The sequence below is a fragment of the Carcharhinus amblyrhynchos genome, chromosome 10 (assembly GCF_965287045.1).
Source record: "Carcharhinus amblyrhynchos chromosome 10, sCarAmb.v2.hapA, whole genome shotgun sequence".
Taxonomy (NCBI): domain Eukaryota; kingdom Metazoa; phylum Chordata; class Chondrichthyes; order Carcharhiniformes; family Carcharhinidae; genus Carcharhinus; species Carcharhinus amblyrhynchos.
Window position 1 is genome coordinate 47,116,331 of NC_137333.1, and position 17,517 is coordinate 47,133,847.

The 17,517-nt window shown below is 45.9% G+C and overlaps 1 protein-coding gene across 2 annotated transcripts in view; it reads right to left on the reverse strand.

Annotated features, from left to right (window-relative positions):
- Positions 1 to 2,458: 2,458 nt before the first annotated feature.
- The window catches only part of LOC145348917 (ferroxidase HEPHL1-like), a 98,572-nt gene continuing 83,513 nt past the window's right edge, over positions 2,459 to 17,517 (reverse strand). For both annotated transcript variants that reach the window (XM_080196992.1, XM_080196991.1), the window contains exons 19-20: positions 13,730 to 13,780; positions 2,459 to 4,219 (exon numbers count right to left, since the gene is read on the reverse strand). In XM_080196992.1, coding sequence (XP_080053118.1) covers positions 4,020 to 4,219; positions 13,730 to 13,780 — 251 coding nt within the window. In that variant the 3' untranslated portion in view covers positions 2,459 to 4,019. The remainder of the gene's footprint in view (positions 4,220 to 13,729; positions 13,781 to 17,517) is intronic.

A 17,517-nucleotide genomic window follows, 5' to 3' on the forward strand; every position in this document is an offset into this window, starting at 1 on the left:
AGGCCATTCAGACCATCAAGCCTGCACCTACACCAATCCCACCGAGGCCCTATACCTGCATCCCCATGTATTTACCCTGATACTCCCTCTGACACTAAGAGGCAATTTAGCATGGTCAATCCACCTAACCTGCACATCTTTGGACTGTGGAAAGAAACCCAAATATCCAGAGAAAGCTGACGCAGACATGGGGAGAACATGCAAACAGACAAGTCCAGACAGTCACCCAAGGCCAGAATTGAACACGTGTCCCTGACACTGTGAGGCAGCAGTGCTAACCACTGTGTCACCCATTTATAATTGTATTCATTATGAAGGATAAGTAGTTGGGAATTCTGAGATATCCCAGTGCTTTGAACCATTTCCTTATTTGTGTAATCTTATCGTCAGATTACTTAACCTCAAGACATCCATTGTTAATAGTGTTCTGTTATTCAGATATTTATATATTTTAACATTTGGACATGGACAAGTCACCCCCTTTCCCTAGCCATTTATTGACATCCCCACCTCTCCTGCACATTCCACTCTTCATAACCTACATTCCACTTTTCCTTCCAAGCAAACTCCTCGCCTGTTCACAATAACCACGGTTTACTTGCGCACAACTGCAAGGCTAATCTTAGTGCATGTCAGGGATTTTGTTAAGATTACTTGTGGTTCAGGAGCAGCATTCCCGCACCTCCTGGCGTCACAAGTATGTTTTGGGCCTCTCCTCTTCCGAGCAACTCCCACCATACTCTAAATGTGAACTTTCCCAATAACCTCCTGACCCCATGTCTGACCTACCTTACCAGGAACCATTTTGGTAGATTCCTGGCCATTGCTTTCCAACCCTTGTCAACTCCTGCTCTTAAGTGGGAGCCTCATTTCCATATTGGAAAATGTCATTGAAACTCTGGCTTCATTTTCCGAGAAGCAGGAAGCTGTTTGTTCCTGAATGCCTGCTACCTGTCACCGGATGAAACTGGGGCTCAGATAAAAATCACAGAATCAGGAGTAGGGCTGCAGGGAATGGGAAACAAGTTAAGCTTTGTGGAGAAGGGGAAGAGAAGGGTTGAAGAAGATGGTTGCTATTGGAGCAAAGAGATGAATGTTATTTTGCTCTCCAGGATTATAGAATCCCTGCAGTCCATTAAGTCTGCGTTCTCTCTCTGACAGAGCATCTCATCCAGGCTCTATTCCTGTATATCCCCATCTTTACCCCACCAATCCCCCTAACCTCTTTGTTAAAGTCCAACAGGTTTATTTGGAATCATGAGCTTTGGAGTGCTGTTCCTTCATCGGATAAGTGGAGAGGTAGGTTTCACAAAGAGGGCATATGTAGACAAAGACACAATTACAAGATAATGGCTGGAATGTGCATCTTTACAGGTAATCAAGTTGTTCCAGGTACATACGGTGCAAATGATAATCACAGGTTAAGGAGGTGTGAATTGTCTCAAGCCAGGACAGTTAGTAGGATTTTGCAGGCCGAGGCCAAATGGTGGGGATTATATGTAGCGTGACATGAACCCAAGATCCCGGTTGAAGCTGTCCTCATGCATGCAGAACTTGGCTATCAGCTTCTGCTCTGTGATTCTGCATTGTTGTGTGTCTCAAAGGCCATCTTGGAGAGAGCTTCCCCAAAGATCAGAGGCTGAATGCTCTTGACTGCTGAAGTGTTCTCTGACTGGAAAGGAACACTCCTGCCTGGCAATTTCGCGCAGTGTCTGCTCATCCATTGTTGTAGCTTCTGCATGGTCTCACCAATGTACCATGCCTCGGGACATTGGGGCTGTGCCCAAACCAATCCTACGTCAGCATCTCCACATCATGCCTACATATCTTTGGACACTAGGGGCAATTTATCATGGCTAATCCATCTATTTGCACACCTTTGGGCTGTGGAAGGAAACCAGAGCACTTGAAGGAAATCCACACACAGAGAATGTGCAAACTCCACACAGAGTGATAAAGAAGTCATGAAGAATTTTACAGAGGATGGTGAACCCAATCATGTTTGACACAGCCCAGTCCAGATTGGGTGCTGGATGGTGATGGAACAATTAATGTGTCGGGTATCCTAAAGGCTGCATCCTTTTACTTGAAGAAGCAAAGGGTGGCACAGTAGCACAGTAGTTAGCACTGCTGCTTTGCAGCACCAGGGACCTAGGTTCAGTTCCTGGTTTGGGTCACTGTCTGTGTGGAGTTTGCACATTCTCCCCATGTCTGTGTGGGTTTCCTCCAGGTACTCCAGTTTCTTCCCACATTCTGAAAGATGTGCTGGTTAGGTGCATTGACGCAAACTGGCATTGGGCTGTGGCGACTAGGGGAATTTCATAGTAACTTCATTACAGTGTTGATGTATTACTTGTGACTAATAAATAAACTTTACTTTAATTGTGCCATTAAATAGTAACAAACTTTTTGTGTAAAGCATATTAAAAATATGAAAATGTTGTAAAGCAGTGTAATTTTATTCAATAAAAGTTCCTTTTCTAACCATACACTTAAAATTCAATTGGTTTCAAACACTAATTATTAGGTACCCATTTTCAAACATCCAAAATACGTATTTTAAAAAACAATTATTTTAAAATTCTGTACAAAACTACAAGAAAATCTTATATTAGATCCTTCTGATTTTCAGGTTCATTATTCTTTTGAATTCAGACTTATTTTTAAAATGAGTGAAATTAGCAGCAATGACATGCTTTATTTAGATTTAAAATAAACCTGAGGAGGGGCTTCCCGGACCCACTCTTCCAACCACAACCACCATTTTCTATCTGATTTCCCTTGCTTAGGTTTATTCCTTTACTTGTCCACATGAATCCTACTTCTACTCCAATCGCCAGTCAAGACATCAACCTTGCCAATTTTGGTCAGGAGACAGTTCTGAATTATTCAGTTAAAGGCTCAGAATTAAAATCATCAAAACCTAATGCTGTGGTGTGTGTGGCCTACTCATCCCACACCTTATTCTTTCCGAACACATTCTCAGTTAACAGCAAGCCTAAAGAAATATTTGCATTTAATGGGAAATCATAGGAGGATGAGGAAAAGCTCAGTGGAACAACAGTCATGGATGTGACCATTGACCAGAAACTGAATTGGACCAGCTACATAAATACATGGCTTCAAGAGCAGGTAGCAAATAATTCACATCCTGAACTCCATGAAGCCTTTCCATCACCTACAAGCCACAAGTGAGAAATGTAATTGAATATTCTACACTTGGCTGGATGAGTACAACTCCAGCAATACTCAGGGAGCTCAACATGGTCTTGGGCAAAATAGCTCACTTGATGAACATCCTATCCACCACCTTAAACAAACAGTTCCTCCACCACAGGTACACAGTGGCAGCATTGTGTATCATCCACAAGATGCATTGCAGTTTGCCATGGTTCCTTCAATAGCACCTTTCAAACTTGCAGCCTCAACCATCTAAAAGGACAAGCAGATACATGGGAACACCAGCACACCCAGGTTCCCCTCCAAGCCACTCACCATTGCCATTTCTTCAATATCTCCGGGGTGAAAGTTCAGAAACAGCAGTGCAGAGGTACATACACCACACGGACTGCAGCAATTCAAGAAAGTAGTTCACCACCATGACTTCAAGGGAAGTTTGGGATGGGCAACAAATGCTGGCACTGCCAACAATCCACATGCCCCAAAATCAAAAGAAAAGAAAGAACTCCATCAATGGGGAAAAGTTCCTATGGGTGGACATTGGTCCAGCGGGGAGTTAAAACATTTGGCACACCTAAAACAATAGAACAGATCACACATTGTCCAATTTTAACTGCCATGCCTCACTTTAACATCAGTCGCGCACGCTAAGATGACAAGCATTTTACGATTTTATCCCCTTTTGGAATGCTCGTTGCAATTATTAGATTTTGCCAAAATAAATCCTAAAATCAGAAAGCTTTTTCAGGTTCCAAAAAATGTACATTAATTTATAATGAGCAGAATTTAAAAAATAAAGTCTTGAATATAACCAAAGAACAGTAGCGAACTGGAACAAATCAAATGCTATTCATGGGGATTGAGGACTGGGTTATTTGACGAAAGGACTTCTTTCCACGTAAGTAAATAATAACACCAAGAAATAAGAAAGCTATCAGCAACAAAAATACACCAATAATGAGAAGTAATGCCAGCATTAGCTTGATGTCACTTTTATCCAGCTTGTTTCCCAAGAAGTCTATCGTTAATCCCACGCCATCTGTGAAAAGAGGAAGTTCTTTTTACTGTTTGTTATATACCACATTAACCACAGGAACTGTTAGAAGCTTCATCAAAATGTATTATTTTTATTACTTGTATGTTGTTTAATATTCAGTTTTAGGTCTGCCTGCTTTGTATAGCACCCAATTTGTTCAGTCCCTTTTCAATTTACATAAAACATTCTCAGGCTATATGTTCCACCCATACAATGACAATTGGTATAAAATCTAGCCAAGCAGGTTTTCCTTGCTAAACTCTTTCTAAAGTCCCGAACATTAAATTAATCTACAACATCTACACAATACTCAATCATCTTCCGGATTCTACTCAATATTTGATGCATATATTAAATACACATTACTTCATATTTTGAATCAGTTCATTTCAGATAATTGAGAAGAGAGCTTCGTGAAATTATTCAGCTCATAAAATGTGATTAATTCCAGTTTCAGGAGTGAGAGAGTTTAAAATAATCTGAAAATTTAATATTCCTTCTGTTTCTCAGAAGGAAGACACTGGCTTGTGTTATAACTCTGTTTATTCCCTGAGCAAAGGAGGAATCCAGAGCCAGTTTTCCTTCACTTAGATCTATTCACAAAACCCTGACAACAAAGGCCAGACTTCCTCTTCGCTCTTCCCCATATTCCCTTCTCCTCCACCACTCCTCCGTAGCCCGAGTTTCTTTCCATAACCCTCCCCCATCATTGCCCTCCTTCCTCTCTCCTCCCCCTCCCACCTTCTACTCTCCCCTTCATCCCCTCATCCTCTTCCCTTCCTCTATCTCCATTTCCCTCCTCATATCTCCCTCCACCCTCCTCCTGCTCCCTTCTCTCCTCTTTGACCTCTCCACTCTTACCTCCAGTCTCCCCCCCGTTCCCTCCTCCTACACTTCATCCTCTTCTTACCCCTTATCATCTGACCTTTCACATTGTTCCCTTCCCTCCCCCACCCGGACCCTCCTCTCTCCCCCTCCTCCTACCTTCCCCCCCCATCCTCTGCTTATTCCCCTCCACATCTCCTCTACTCCACTTCCCTACCTCCCTATCCCCATTTCTTCTTCCGACTCCCTCCCAACCCCTCCTCTCCATTTCCTTCTCCACCCTCTTCCTCTCTCCTCCCTCTCAACCCACCCAATCCTCCTCCCCCTCTCCTCCCCACACCTCCTCATCCTCCTCTCCCTCTTCCTCCCTCTCCCCCCTCCCAGTAGTGCTCCAAGCCCTTGCCAGCTGTCACAGCAGCCCAATAAGAACATAAGAAGCAGGAGCAAGAGTAGGCCATTCAGTATCAGCAAGCCTGCACCATCATTCAGCAAGGTCATGGCTGATCTGATTGTGGTCTTAACCCTACTTTCCTGCCTGCCCTTCATAACCCTTGACTCCCTTGCTGTCTAATCCATTCTTGAATATATTCAATAACCCAGTCTCCGCTGTTCCCTGAGGACGGGATTACCAAAGCACTTGGGATGGCTGGGAGTCTCCTGGAATATTAGCATCAATCTCCCAGTAGCTTTTCAAAGCAATCTGGGAGATTTTAGGATTGTTTCTAGTGTGCCTCAGGGTTCAATGTTGGACCGCAATTCTTTACAATTTACATAGATGATTTGGAGTTGGGGACCAAGTGTAGTGTGTCAAAGTTTGCAGATGACATTAACATGAGTGACAGAGCAAAGTGTGCAGAAGACACGGAACATCTGCAAAGGGATACAGATAGTTTAAATGAGTGGGCGAGAGGCTGACAGATGGAGTACAATGTTGGTAAACGTGAAGTCATCCATTTTGGTAGGAATAGCAGCAAAATGAACTATTATTTAAATGGTAAAAAATTGCAGCATGCTGCTGTGTAGAGGGGCATGGGTGTCCTTGTGCAGGAATCACAAAAAGTTGATTTGCAGGTGCAGCGGGAATTGAAAGGCAAAAAGAATTTGTCCTTCATTGCCAGAGGGATGGAGTTTAAAACAGCAAGGTTATATTGCAGCTGTATAAGGTGCTGGTGAAATCACACCTGGAGTACTGTGTACAGTTTTGGTCTCCTTACTTGAGAAAGGATATGCTGGCACAGGGGGGAGTGCAGAGGAGATTCACTAGGTTGATTCCAGAGTTGAGAAGGTTGGCTGATGAGGAGAGACTGAGTAGACTGGGACTATATTCATTGGTATTTAGAAGAATGAGAGGGGATCTTATAGAAACATATAAAATTATGGAAGAAACAGATAAGATAGAAGCAGGGAGATTGTTTCCAGTGATGGATGAAACTGGAACTAGGGGGCATGGCCTCAAAATAAGGAGGAGCAGATTTAAGACCGAGTTGAGGAGGAACTTCTTCATACAAAAGGTTGTGAATCTGTGGAATTCCCTGCCCAGTGAAGCAGTTGAGGCTACCTCATTGAATGTTTTTAAGGCAAAGATAGATAGATTTTTAAACAGTAAATGAATTAAGGGTTATGGTGAGTGGGCGGGAAAGTGGAGTTGAGTCCACAAAAAGATCAGCCATGATATTACTGAATGGCGGAGCAAGCTCGACGGGCCAGATGGCCTACTCCTGTTTCTAGACCTTATGTTCTTATATTATTTTGGGAAAGGCACACATTTCTGAATTGATACAATTCACTCCACTCCACACCTCAAAAATCTAAGAATGGGAAAATGTGACCAAGATTTGAGGTTGCATACTAGCAGCAAGTGAGCGAGCAAGCTCACCAAGCAGGGACCCCGGCTGGGCTGACAGTGTCTAAGCATAGTTCTGAGTTGCTGTTGTGCTCTGGACTCGATTTGTCCACTGAACATCCAGGTTTTGCAAATGGCGTTCAGGATGAGTGTGTGGAAATGTGCTTTTGTGCCCGAGTATGGGCATGAGGTGAAAATAGTGAAATATCAACATATTATCTCAGTTCCAGTAGCTCTGTTGAAGGGGAGATAGACAGACAGAGTGTTCTGTATCCAGGCTGAGAACTGTCTGCCAGTTAAAGGCACTGGTCATATCACTGGACTGGGAGGGCAGTCAGAGGACAGTGCTCCACTCTTACCTCCATTCCTGGGACATTAACAACTTATGTAGGCAACCAAAATTAAACCTTTCAAAGACCCTGAGGTGGTTGCGGTGGTCAAGAGAAAGAAAAAATCAAAGAGAAAACCAAAGGTTGCAGGCCTGAATCTGGGAGAATGGTCAAGGGAAATGGGGTAAGATGGCGGAGTAGTTGAGAAATTGGGTCAGTAAGAGATTCACCTGCTCTTGCCATGCCACCGGCTTTCAGTGATGTCAGTTCTGGCAACATCCCCTGAAATATGTCCAGCCCGAGTTCGTAACCCTGGCTGGAATTTTCCAGCCATTCACGTCCTGTTGCCTCTGACAGCGAGAACGGAGAATTTGCTGCTCAGTCAAATGTCTGTCCACTGCAGCGGGACCAGATAATCCTACTGAACAGCTGGACAAATCCAGCTTCTATCTCTGGAAAAGAGAATCCCAAACACTTGAAAACCTTCTGAGAGAAGAAATTCCTCCTCATCTTTGTTTTGAATGGAAGAGCCTTTGGGTGGAATTGACAAGTTTGGTGGAGGGTGGATATGGTGAATCCAGCAGGAGCCAAAAAGTCAGAAACCCACCAGCATAAAATCCTGCTACAACTCTCCCAATGGCGGGTTAACGGTGGGTCACCGTTCTTGCTGGCAGGTGGTACAAACATCATTTGTATTCCCTTCCATCTCATGAATGCTCATTAAAACAGCGCTGACTAAAATCCCATCAGACCTTTCAGTCTTGTGTCACACCAGTGGGAACTGACTTTAGCATTAACCCTGACTGTTATTGAGTGGGACGGCCATAGTGGCCCTGAGTTTTCCAAAGACTTCGGGGTAAGTGCAACAACTTTCTATCAGAGTGCTGCTCTGTTCCTGATGCACTGTTCACCATTCTGCCGGGGCAGACCGGATCCTGCCTCCATTTCCACACCCAGCTTGTCTTCATAGACAACTCCGTGCTGCTGGGTCCATGGACCCTTCTGTGTCACCGAATCCGGTCAACACTGTGTCTGAGGTTAGGGAGTACAGGGTATCCTTGAACCTGGCACCACAGTGTCTATCTGGGCAGCACTGTGTCATACAGCCAACCCAACAAAGGTCCACAGTTTCAGGGTTGGGATGTGAGACTGGAGGGTGTGGCCTAACAAAGACGAGGAGGCAATGTAGAAGGAAGGCTGTGCAAGGGCATGATGGGGGTAAGGTTCACAATGACAGGCAAGGGACAAGGAGGGGGATGAAGAAGATGAACAATGGAGGGCAGAAGGAAGACTGAAGGGAAAGAGGCTGCATCATGACAAGGCTGTATGAAAAACTCATAAACAAGGGGATCAAAGGGGTAACACATCATTTTACTGGGAGCGGATGGATGAAGACTCCAGATGTGGAGGGTAGAGGTCCAAGTGGGGCATGAGCACCTCACAGGCAATGGGCTCCGGAGGAGGGTGGTTGAATCAAGGAAAAGATTTTTACTCGAGGCTGGTAGCCCTCTGGGTTGCCAACATTCTGAATGATCTAGTGAAGATAGGTGGGCTGGAGAGGGTGATGCGAATGTGCTGGGCTGCTTTTTAAATATACCTTTGAACCGGTCAGCTGACATCAATTGGACGAATCAGCAGCCTGTCCACTGGGTTATTCATAGGAGAACTTGCTTGTGTATAATTAATGAGGTTCAAAGTGGAGAATCTGGTGCAGGATTCTGCCATTCTGGTCAGCCAAGCCAGAGTCATCCACCATTGCATTTAGTCTCAAAAACTGAATTCTGCTCCTTATTTTTAATAATTCTAGATTCCCCACAAGAGAAAGCATCCTCCCAGCATTAGCCCTGTTAATACCCCTTAGATAAGGGGTTTCAATAACATATCACCTCTCATTCTTCTAAACCCTAATCGACGTAGGCCAAACCTGCCCAGCCTTGGGAGACACACTGGTTAACACTGCTGCCTCACACTGCCTGAGACTCGGTTCAATTCTGGCCTTGGGTCACTATCGGTGTGGAGTTTGCACATTCTCCCTATGTCTGCGTAGGTTTCCTCCGGGCGCTCTTGTTTCCTCCCACAGTCCAAACTTGTGCGGGTTAGGTTGATTGGCCATGCTGAATTGCCCCTCAGTGTCAGGGAGATTAGCAGGAGAAATATGTGGGGTTATAGGGCTTGGGTGGGATTGTCGTCAGTGTTGATGGGCTGAATGGCCTCTTTCTGCACTGTAGGGATTCTACAAGTATTTTTCCTCATAAGAAACAACCTCTCATGTCAGGAACCAGCCAAGTGAAGCTTCCTGAACAGCTTCCTGTCAATCTGTCCAGGTTAATAATTTCATGGATTATCAGGATTGTTGAGGTTCCGCCCAGGTGAGTGGCAGTAGTTTTGTGGAGCGTGAACCTGCTGTTGTCTCTCAGGGTGACTGCATTGATCCTCTAAGCACTGCCAATCCATTAGTGTCCTTGCTAGCGCCTGTCAGTTATCCCAAACTGCTGCTGTCCTTGTCAAGGTCTAAAGCCAGGCTTTCTAGACCAGAGCTGCTCATGGTATTGTTCCCCAATAAAGTCAGCAGCCTTCCACCAGCCACGCTGAAACCAATGGTGTAGAAGTTTGGGGGCACACCAGGACTGGCAAAGGCACACAAAGATTGATGTTGCCTTTTCCATTGAGTATTGGATGACTTGCTTGATGAAGCTGTTCAGTAAGAGAAGACTGGTAAGATGCAGGACTATTGCTGAATGGGAAATTTGATTAACTGGTACTGCAGTGAATGATGATCTGCCTGACCAGAGAATTGAAGAGTTTATCTCCTCTTCCCCCCTCAGTTCCTTGCTATGCAACTGGGGGCAGGACTGTGTGAGGGTGGTGAGGGTGCGAAGGAGGCCTGGGTGCCAACAAATCATGGCAGGTGTTCTGGAGAGTACTGCAGGGTTTCTCTGAAGTGGGCCATACAGAGAAAGCATTATTTAAGCACCCTAAAAGTGTGCCAAATGACATTTCATATGGCAGCATGGCTCTCCTTATATGCATCTCGCCTACATGTGCAGAAGTTGCACATCAGTGTCAAAAACCTGCTGTCCAATAGCTGCCCACTGGTCTATAATGACGGTTTGCAGGCTTATGGTCGAATAGAATGATGAATAATAAAGCACCGTGTTAGGATACCCCAGAATGGAGGTGCCAAATGCGTTCTGAAGTAGAAACCTCCCAGTTGTGCTACAGCCCTGAATTTAGTTATGTGCACTCACTGGCACCCCAGGAGAAGCTTGCTATCCTGGCAAGGCTCTGTGCACCTTCCAGCAGCCTCTGTGTGGAAAATGAGAATGCCATTTATTTCTCTTCCTTTGCATATAAAATGTTGGTGACCTCCCTTATACAACACTGGACGGTGAACCATGAAATGTTGAAGATTTCGCCTGCTGGAGTCCGAAATGAGTTTGACATGAAGAGGTTCATGATCAAATTTATCTTTATATCCACTGGCAATGTCCTTATCGCTCTGCTCCGAGGTTGCAGATATAACTGATTTCAGTGAGTACTTCCTCAGTGAAGATATCTCACACACTGTTCCCCTCTGAGTTTTAGGCACTGTTTGGTGGAAATGGGTTTCGCTCTTCCTCCTCCATCTCCGGGCACTCTGTCCTCCTCTGGGCTGCCTCTGCTCAGTCTTCCTGTCATGCAGCACACCAAAAGCCACAGGACTTGTACCACTGACGCGAGTTTTTTCAGCTGAACCCTTGAAGTGAGAACCAACAGCTCCCTCATGAGTCACATCACCTTGTAGGTTTTGCTAAAGGAATGGTACTAACCTCCAAACACTTCAACTGGTTCAGCAACAACCAACAGAAATCAGAGAATAACTAATTTTAGGGATGGACAACAAATGGCAGCTCACGTCCCTTTCTATTTCTGAACATGCATCTTGCTGCAACTGTATAGGGCATTGGTGAGGCCGCAGCTGGAGTACTGTGTGCAGTTTTGGTCACCGCACTTATGCAAGGATATTTTGGCCTTGGAGGGAGTGCAGAGGAGGTTTACTAGGCTGATACCGGAGTTGAGGGGATTGAGCTATGAGGAGAGGCTGAATAAACTAGGCTTGTACTCGTTAGAGTTTAGAAGAATGAGGGGAGATCTCATTGAGACGTATAAGATGATGAATGGGATGGATAGGATAGAGGTGGAGAGGCTCTTCCCGCTCAGAAAGGACAGTAGGACTAGAGGGCACAGCCTCAAGATAAAGGAGGGGCGGTTTAGAACGGAGTTGAGGAGGAACTTCTTCACTCAAAGGGTGGTGAATCTCTGGAATTCTCTGCCCGTTGAAGTGGTGGAGGCTGCCTCGCTAAATATATTTAAGACGCAGGTTGATAGGTTTTTGATAGGCAAGGGGATTAAGGGTTATGGGGAGAGGGCGGGAAAGTGGAACTGAGCCACAACAGATCAGCCATGATCTTATTGAATGGCGGGGCAGGCTCGAAGGGCTGGATGGCCTACTCTTGCTCCTATTTCTTATGTTCTTATGTTCTTATGAACATATGTTTGTTTAGCTGTGCAGAGTTTAGTGAGTGCATTAACTGGACGGTTTAGGTTGAAAATTACATTGCCAGAGTCAACCCAGAACTATATGCTGACTGACGTCACAATCTCCTCGGCATATATCTGCCAGACACTGCCACTGTGGTAACAACCTAGCCAAAACAAGTGGCTAGCACTATGGCAACTGAATCTTGGGCCACATGCTTATCATACCATTCCTCATACTCAGAAATATTACAACATCACATGCAAATTTTCCTCCTTGAGCCTGGGCTGTAATTATCTAGCAAATCCACAGTGACAGGCATCAACAATACATTTAAACTTGTCTTCAACTGCTATTCAGATAAAATAATTTCAGCAAAGGTCAAAGGTCAATGATCAGGAACAAGAAGTCTGGCTAATCTTCCCCATCTGTTCTAGTCAGGTTGCTGAAGTTATCTCCAGTGCCCCAATCCAATCCTGTTTGAAAGGCAGTAGATGTAAACTTTATTTTAAACTTAGGCTGCATTGTATCAATTGCAAAACAAAACCTTAGCTGAAGGACTTGTATAAATGGTCAAAATAATAACTAATATTTTATGCAAAGCAGCATTACTTCTGGTTTCACAGGACTCAAAAGATGGACAGACAGGCAGATATAGATTTATCTGCACGTTTATGGGTAAATCCTAAGATCCTGCACAAGGTTTTTGACCCACTCACTAGGGCAATAATTGAAGAGATTTTGGTCTTCTTCATGGTTTCTAATTTTCAGAGTGCCTGCACTAATGAGAGCCCTGCAAATGTGGCTAAAGCAACCTACATGCCATTGACAATAGGCTGGCCTCCTGCATCCATCGGAATCAAGTATTTATCAAATGTTAGGAACCCTACAGTTCTGAGGGAGGCCATTCAGCCCATCGAACATGTGCCAACAATAATCCCACCCAGGCCCTATTCCCTTAACCCCATGTATTTACCCTGCTAATCCCCTGACACTAAGGCGCCAATCCACCTAACTCGCACATTTTTGGTATTCTCACTTGATATCAGCTGCTCTCCACCCACTAGTTCTATCAAGAGGGGGAACCCAAGTGCAACTCTTCTGATTCAGAAGGAGGAATACAAGCACCGAACAGTGTTCACGCAGTCCAGTTGTCAATACCCCACCTTGGATATCAACTCAGTATTTAATGATAACACTCTATTTCCTCTCATCAGGGCCATCTGGAGTGGTCTTGAACTCTTCATATTCTGGCTCAGAGTTAGAACTGCTGAGATGGAAAGGCAGTGACATATTGGTATTGTCACTGGGCTAGTAATCCAGGGACCCAGGGCAAGATCTGGAAACCTGGGTTCAAATCCCACCACATCAAATGGTGAAATTTGAATTCAATTTTTTTAAAATCTGGAATTAAAAGTCTAATGATGACCATGAAACCACTGTTGATTGCTGTGAAAACCCATCTGGAGGGAAATCTGCCATCCTTACCTGGTTTGGCCTATGTGTGACTCCAGATCCACAGCAATGTGGTTAACTCTCAAATGCCCTCTGAAATGAAGGGCAGTTAGGAATGAGCAATAAATGCTGGCTCAGTCAGCAACACCCACATATGAACAAAGAAATCCAGGTGTACATAGAGTTATAGAAGCCCATCAAGTCTGTACTAACAACAATCCCAGCCAGCCTTATACCCACAGCCCCACACATTTGCCCTGCTAATCCCTCTAAATACACATCTCAGGACACTAAGGGGCAATTTAGCATGACCAATCAACCTAACCTGCACATCTTTGGACTGTGGGAGGAAACCTGGAGCACTGGAGAAAACCTGCACAGACATGCGGAGAACGTGCAAACTCCACAGAGACAGTGACCCAAGCTGGGAATCAAACCCAGGTCCCTGGAGCTGTGAGGCAGCAGTGCTATCCACTGTGCTACTGTGCTGCTCCATGTATACAATGAAAAATGTTTCTCACTATACCACTACATAAACATACCATTTTTCGTAGCATCTGCAAATAGATTTTCCACAGTGGTCTTTGCATGGTCTGTGAGGAAACATAATCAATAAATAAATAAAGGTTCTGATGAAGGGTCATCCTGACTAGAAACATTGGCTCTATTCTCTCTCCACAGATGCTGTCAGACCTGCTGAGATTTTCCAGCATTTTCTGTTTTCATTTTAATAAATAAATATATTCTCATTTCACTACCTACGGTAGATTAAAAGTGCATTGGAAAACACCTCAATGTATTAACATAATAAACCTTGCATGAAAACTTTACAACAGACACCACAAATGAGAAAAGGATATAGATTAATAATTATGGGAGATTTTAATTACCGCAAATAAACTGGCAAAACAAGTTTGTAAAAGGGATATCAGGGAATGGAGTTTTTACATTGAGCAAAATTTAATGCCTTCACGGGAATATAAGGATTTGTTGATTTGTGGGAGAACGCTAATTGGTTAACTTTAAATTGGTTACTTTTTACAAAACAAAATTTTGTGATAAAATTTCAACTAAGAGTTTAATTAGTTTAATTTTACATGCCATAGCAGTCTTGCTTCCTGCAAGAGGGCACATAAAATGGGATGGGTGCCCATCCCGTCACCTTCCTGCCAATTCCTGAGTTCACTCCATATACGGGAGAGGGGGTGTGTGGAGGTAGCAATATTGACAGGCCACATCCCACATTTAAATGAATAATTAAGGGTCAATTACGCTTGATATCAGGGCAATTTATTCTGATAATATGTTGCCCATGCCTTTGCCAATTGCAAGACACCACCTGCTCCCCCTTTTCCCCCACCAGGTTGAACCCCCTCCCCATTCTATCAGCTCCTTTCCCTAAATCACCTCCACCACCACCACACTGGCCCAATCCATAACCTACCCTAAACCTCCTGGCTCAAGACTCTGGCCTTACCAGCTCCAGGTCCTTTCTCTTTTAGCTGTCCTGGCAGTAGCCACTGATGTCTTTCTAGTGCTGCCGTGACTGATGGAGCTATTGGCCAAACCGTGAGGGGCAGAGTGTCCCATTCGGCCCTCATTAGTCCACCAGTCAAACTGGTCATGGTGAGAATGTTGGCTTCACACCAATAAGATTTCTGGGGGGAGGGGGCATGCTACTCACACACCCAACTATCCTCCCAACCCCTACCCATCCAGCCCCCCAAATCCCCACTCACCCCCCCAATCCCCCACCCACACATCCACCCATCCCCCTAAACCCTACCCACCCATCTCCCCAAACTCCCACCCACACACCCACCCATTCTCCCCAAACCCCACCCACACACCCAACCATCTTCCCATCCCCAACCCCAACCTGCGTACCCACCCGTTGCCCAACCCCCACCCACCATCCCCCACCCTACCCACCAACCCATTCCCCAACCCGCACCCTTAACCCAACCCCCACCTGCACACCCACCCTTCCCCCAAACTCACACCCGCACACCCACCCATCCCCCCCAAACACCCACCCGCACATCCACTCATCCCCTCAACACCCACCTGCACACCCATGCACATCTCAACCCCCACCCACACACCCACCCATCCTCCCAATCCCTCCATCCCACAACCCCCATTCACCCCCCCAACCACCACCTGCCCACCTACCCATCCCCCAACCAACCGCTAACCACCACTTGCCCACCCACCCATTCCCCAACCCCCACCCATCCCTCCAACTCCCAACCACACACTCACCCATTCCCCCAACTCCCACCCGCACACCGACGCATTCCCCAACCCTCACCCAGTCTTCCCAACTCCACCCACCCATCCACCCATCCATTCCCCAACCCCCACCCTTCCCCCAACACCTCCCCCCCACACACACACCCATCCCCCCTACCTCCACCATTCCCCAACCCCCACTCATCCCCCAAAACCCACCGCACGCCCACCCATTTCCCAACCCCTGCACACCCACCCATCCCTCCAAACCCTACCCACACACCCACTCATCCCCCAACCCCCAACCTGCACACCCACCCATTCCCCAACACCCCACCTACACACCCATCTCCCGACCCCCACCCGCACACCCACCCATCTCCCCAACCCCTGTTCATCCCCAACCAGCACCCACACACCTTCTCATCCCCCCAACCCCCTACCTACCCATCCCCCCAACCCCCATTCACTAACTCACCCATCCCCCCAACTCCCACCTGCCCACTCACCCATCCCTCTCATCCCCCATCCACACATCCATTGGTCTGGAAGAAGAAGAACCATAGATGCAGTGGCCTACATTACTCTTGTGGAACCCAGAGGGGCATTCTTAATTATTTTGACCACATTAAAAATCTTGTTTCACTTACCTTTTTGGGGCCTCATCCTCCATACCATGAGATACAGTTGGTACAGATTTCCTTTTATTGTCTAGTGAAGTTGCATCAAATAGATTTTCATAGTCATGGCATTCCTGCCTAACTGAGACCAACACCTCGACCACCCAATGGAAGGCTCTAGTAAACATGGCGGTGGAGTGGGAACAGCTGATAAAGTGGCCAACAGAAATTTAAATCCTACTGTTTCTGCCGAACAGAATGGGTTAACGTTGATCTAATGGAAGGGATGGTGTGAAGTTAAACAAAGAAGTGACATTTTAAAAGTTGTCCATCCAGTTCTCCAACCAACTATTCTGCACACACATAACATAAGAACATAAGAAATAGGAGCAGGAGTAGGCCATCTAGCCCTTCGAGCCTGCCCCGCCATTCAATAAGATCATGGCTGATCTGTCGTGGCTCAGTTTCACTTTCCCGCCCTCTCCCCATAACCCTTAATCCCCTCTCTTATCAAAAACCCATCAACCCGCTTCTTAAAAATATTTAGCGAGGCAGCCTCCACCACTTCAACGGGCAGAGAATTCCAGAGATTCACCACCCTTTGAGTGAAGAAGTTCCTCCTCAACTCCGTTCTAAACCGCCTCCCCTTTATCTTGAGGCTGTGCCCCCTAGTCCTACGGACTTTTTTGAGCGGGAAGAGTCTCTCCACCTCTATCCTATCCATCCCATTCATCATCTTATATGTCTCAATGAGATCTCCCCTCATTCTTCTAAACTCTAACGAGTACAAGCCTAGTTTATTCAGCCTCTCCTCATAGCTCAACCCCCTCAACTCCGGTATCAGTCTAGTAAACCTCCTCTGCACTCCCTCCAAGGCCAAAATATCCTTGCGCAGGTGCGGCGCCCAAAACTGCACACAGTACTCCAGCTGCGGCCTCACCAATGCCCTATACAGCTGCAGCAAGGCCTCCCTACTTTTATATTCAATCCCCCTCGCTATGAAGGCCAGCATCCCATTCGCCTTCCTGACCACCTGCTGCACCTGCAAGCTGGGTTTTTGCGACTCATGCACAAGGACCCCGAGGTCCCTCTGCACCGTCGCCTGCTGCAGTTTTTCGCCACGTAAGTAATAGTCCTTCCTACCATTCTTCCTACCAAAGTGGACCACCTCACACTTGCCAACATTAAATTCCATTTGCCATTTCCTGGCCCATTCGCCCAGCCTATCTAGATCCTTCTGCAGACTCTCCACACCCTCCGCACAATTTGCCCTTCCCCCAATCTTGGTGTCATCAGCAAATTTCGACACCCTACACTCGGTTCCCTCCTCCAGATCATCTATATAAATGGTAAATAGCTGAGGCCCCAGTACCGACCACAGGCCACCTGGTTCTTAGACATTAGCATTAACTGTAATCTGACAATACAAGTAGAAGTTTAAGTTGTGTGTTGCCCTTCTATATTAAAGCAGTGAG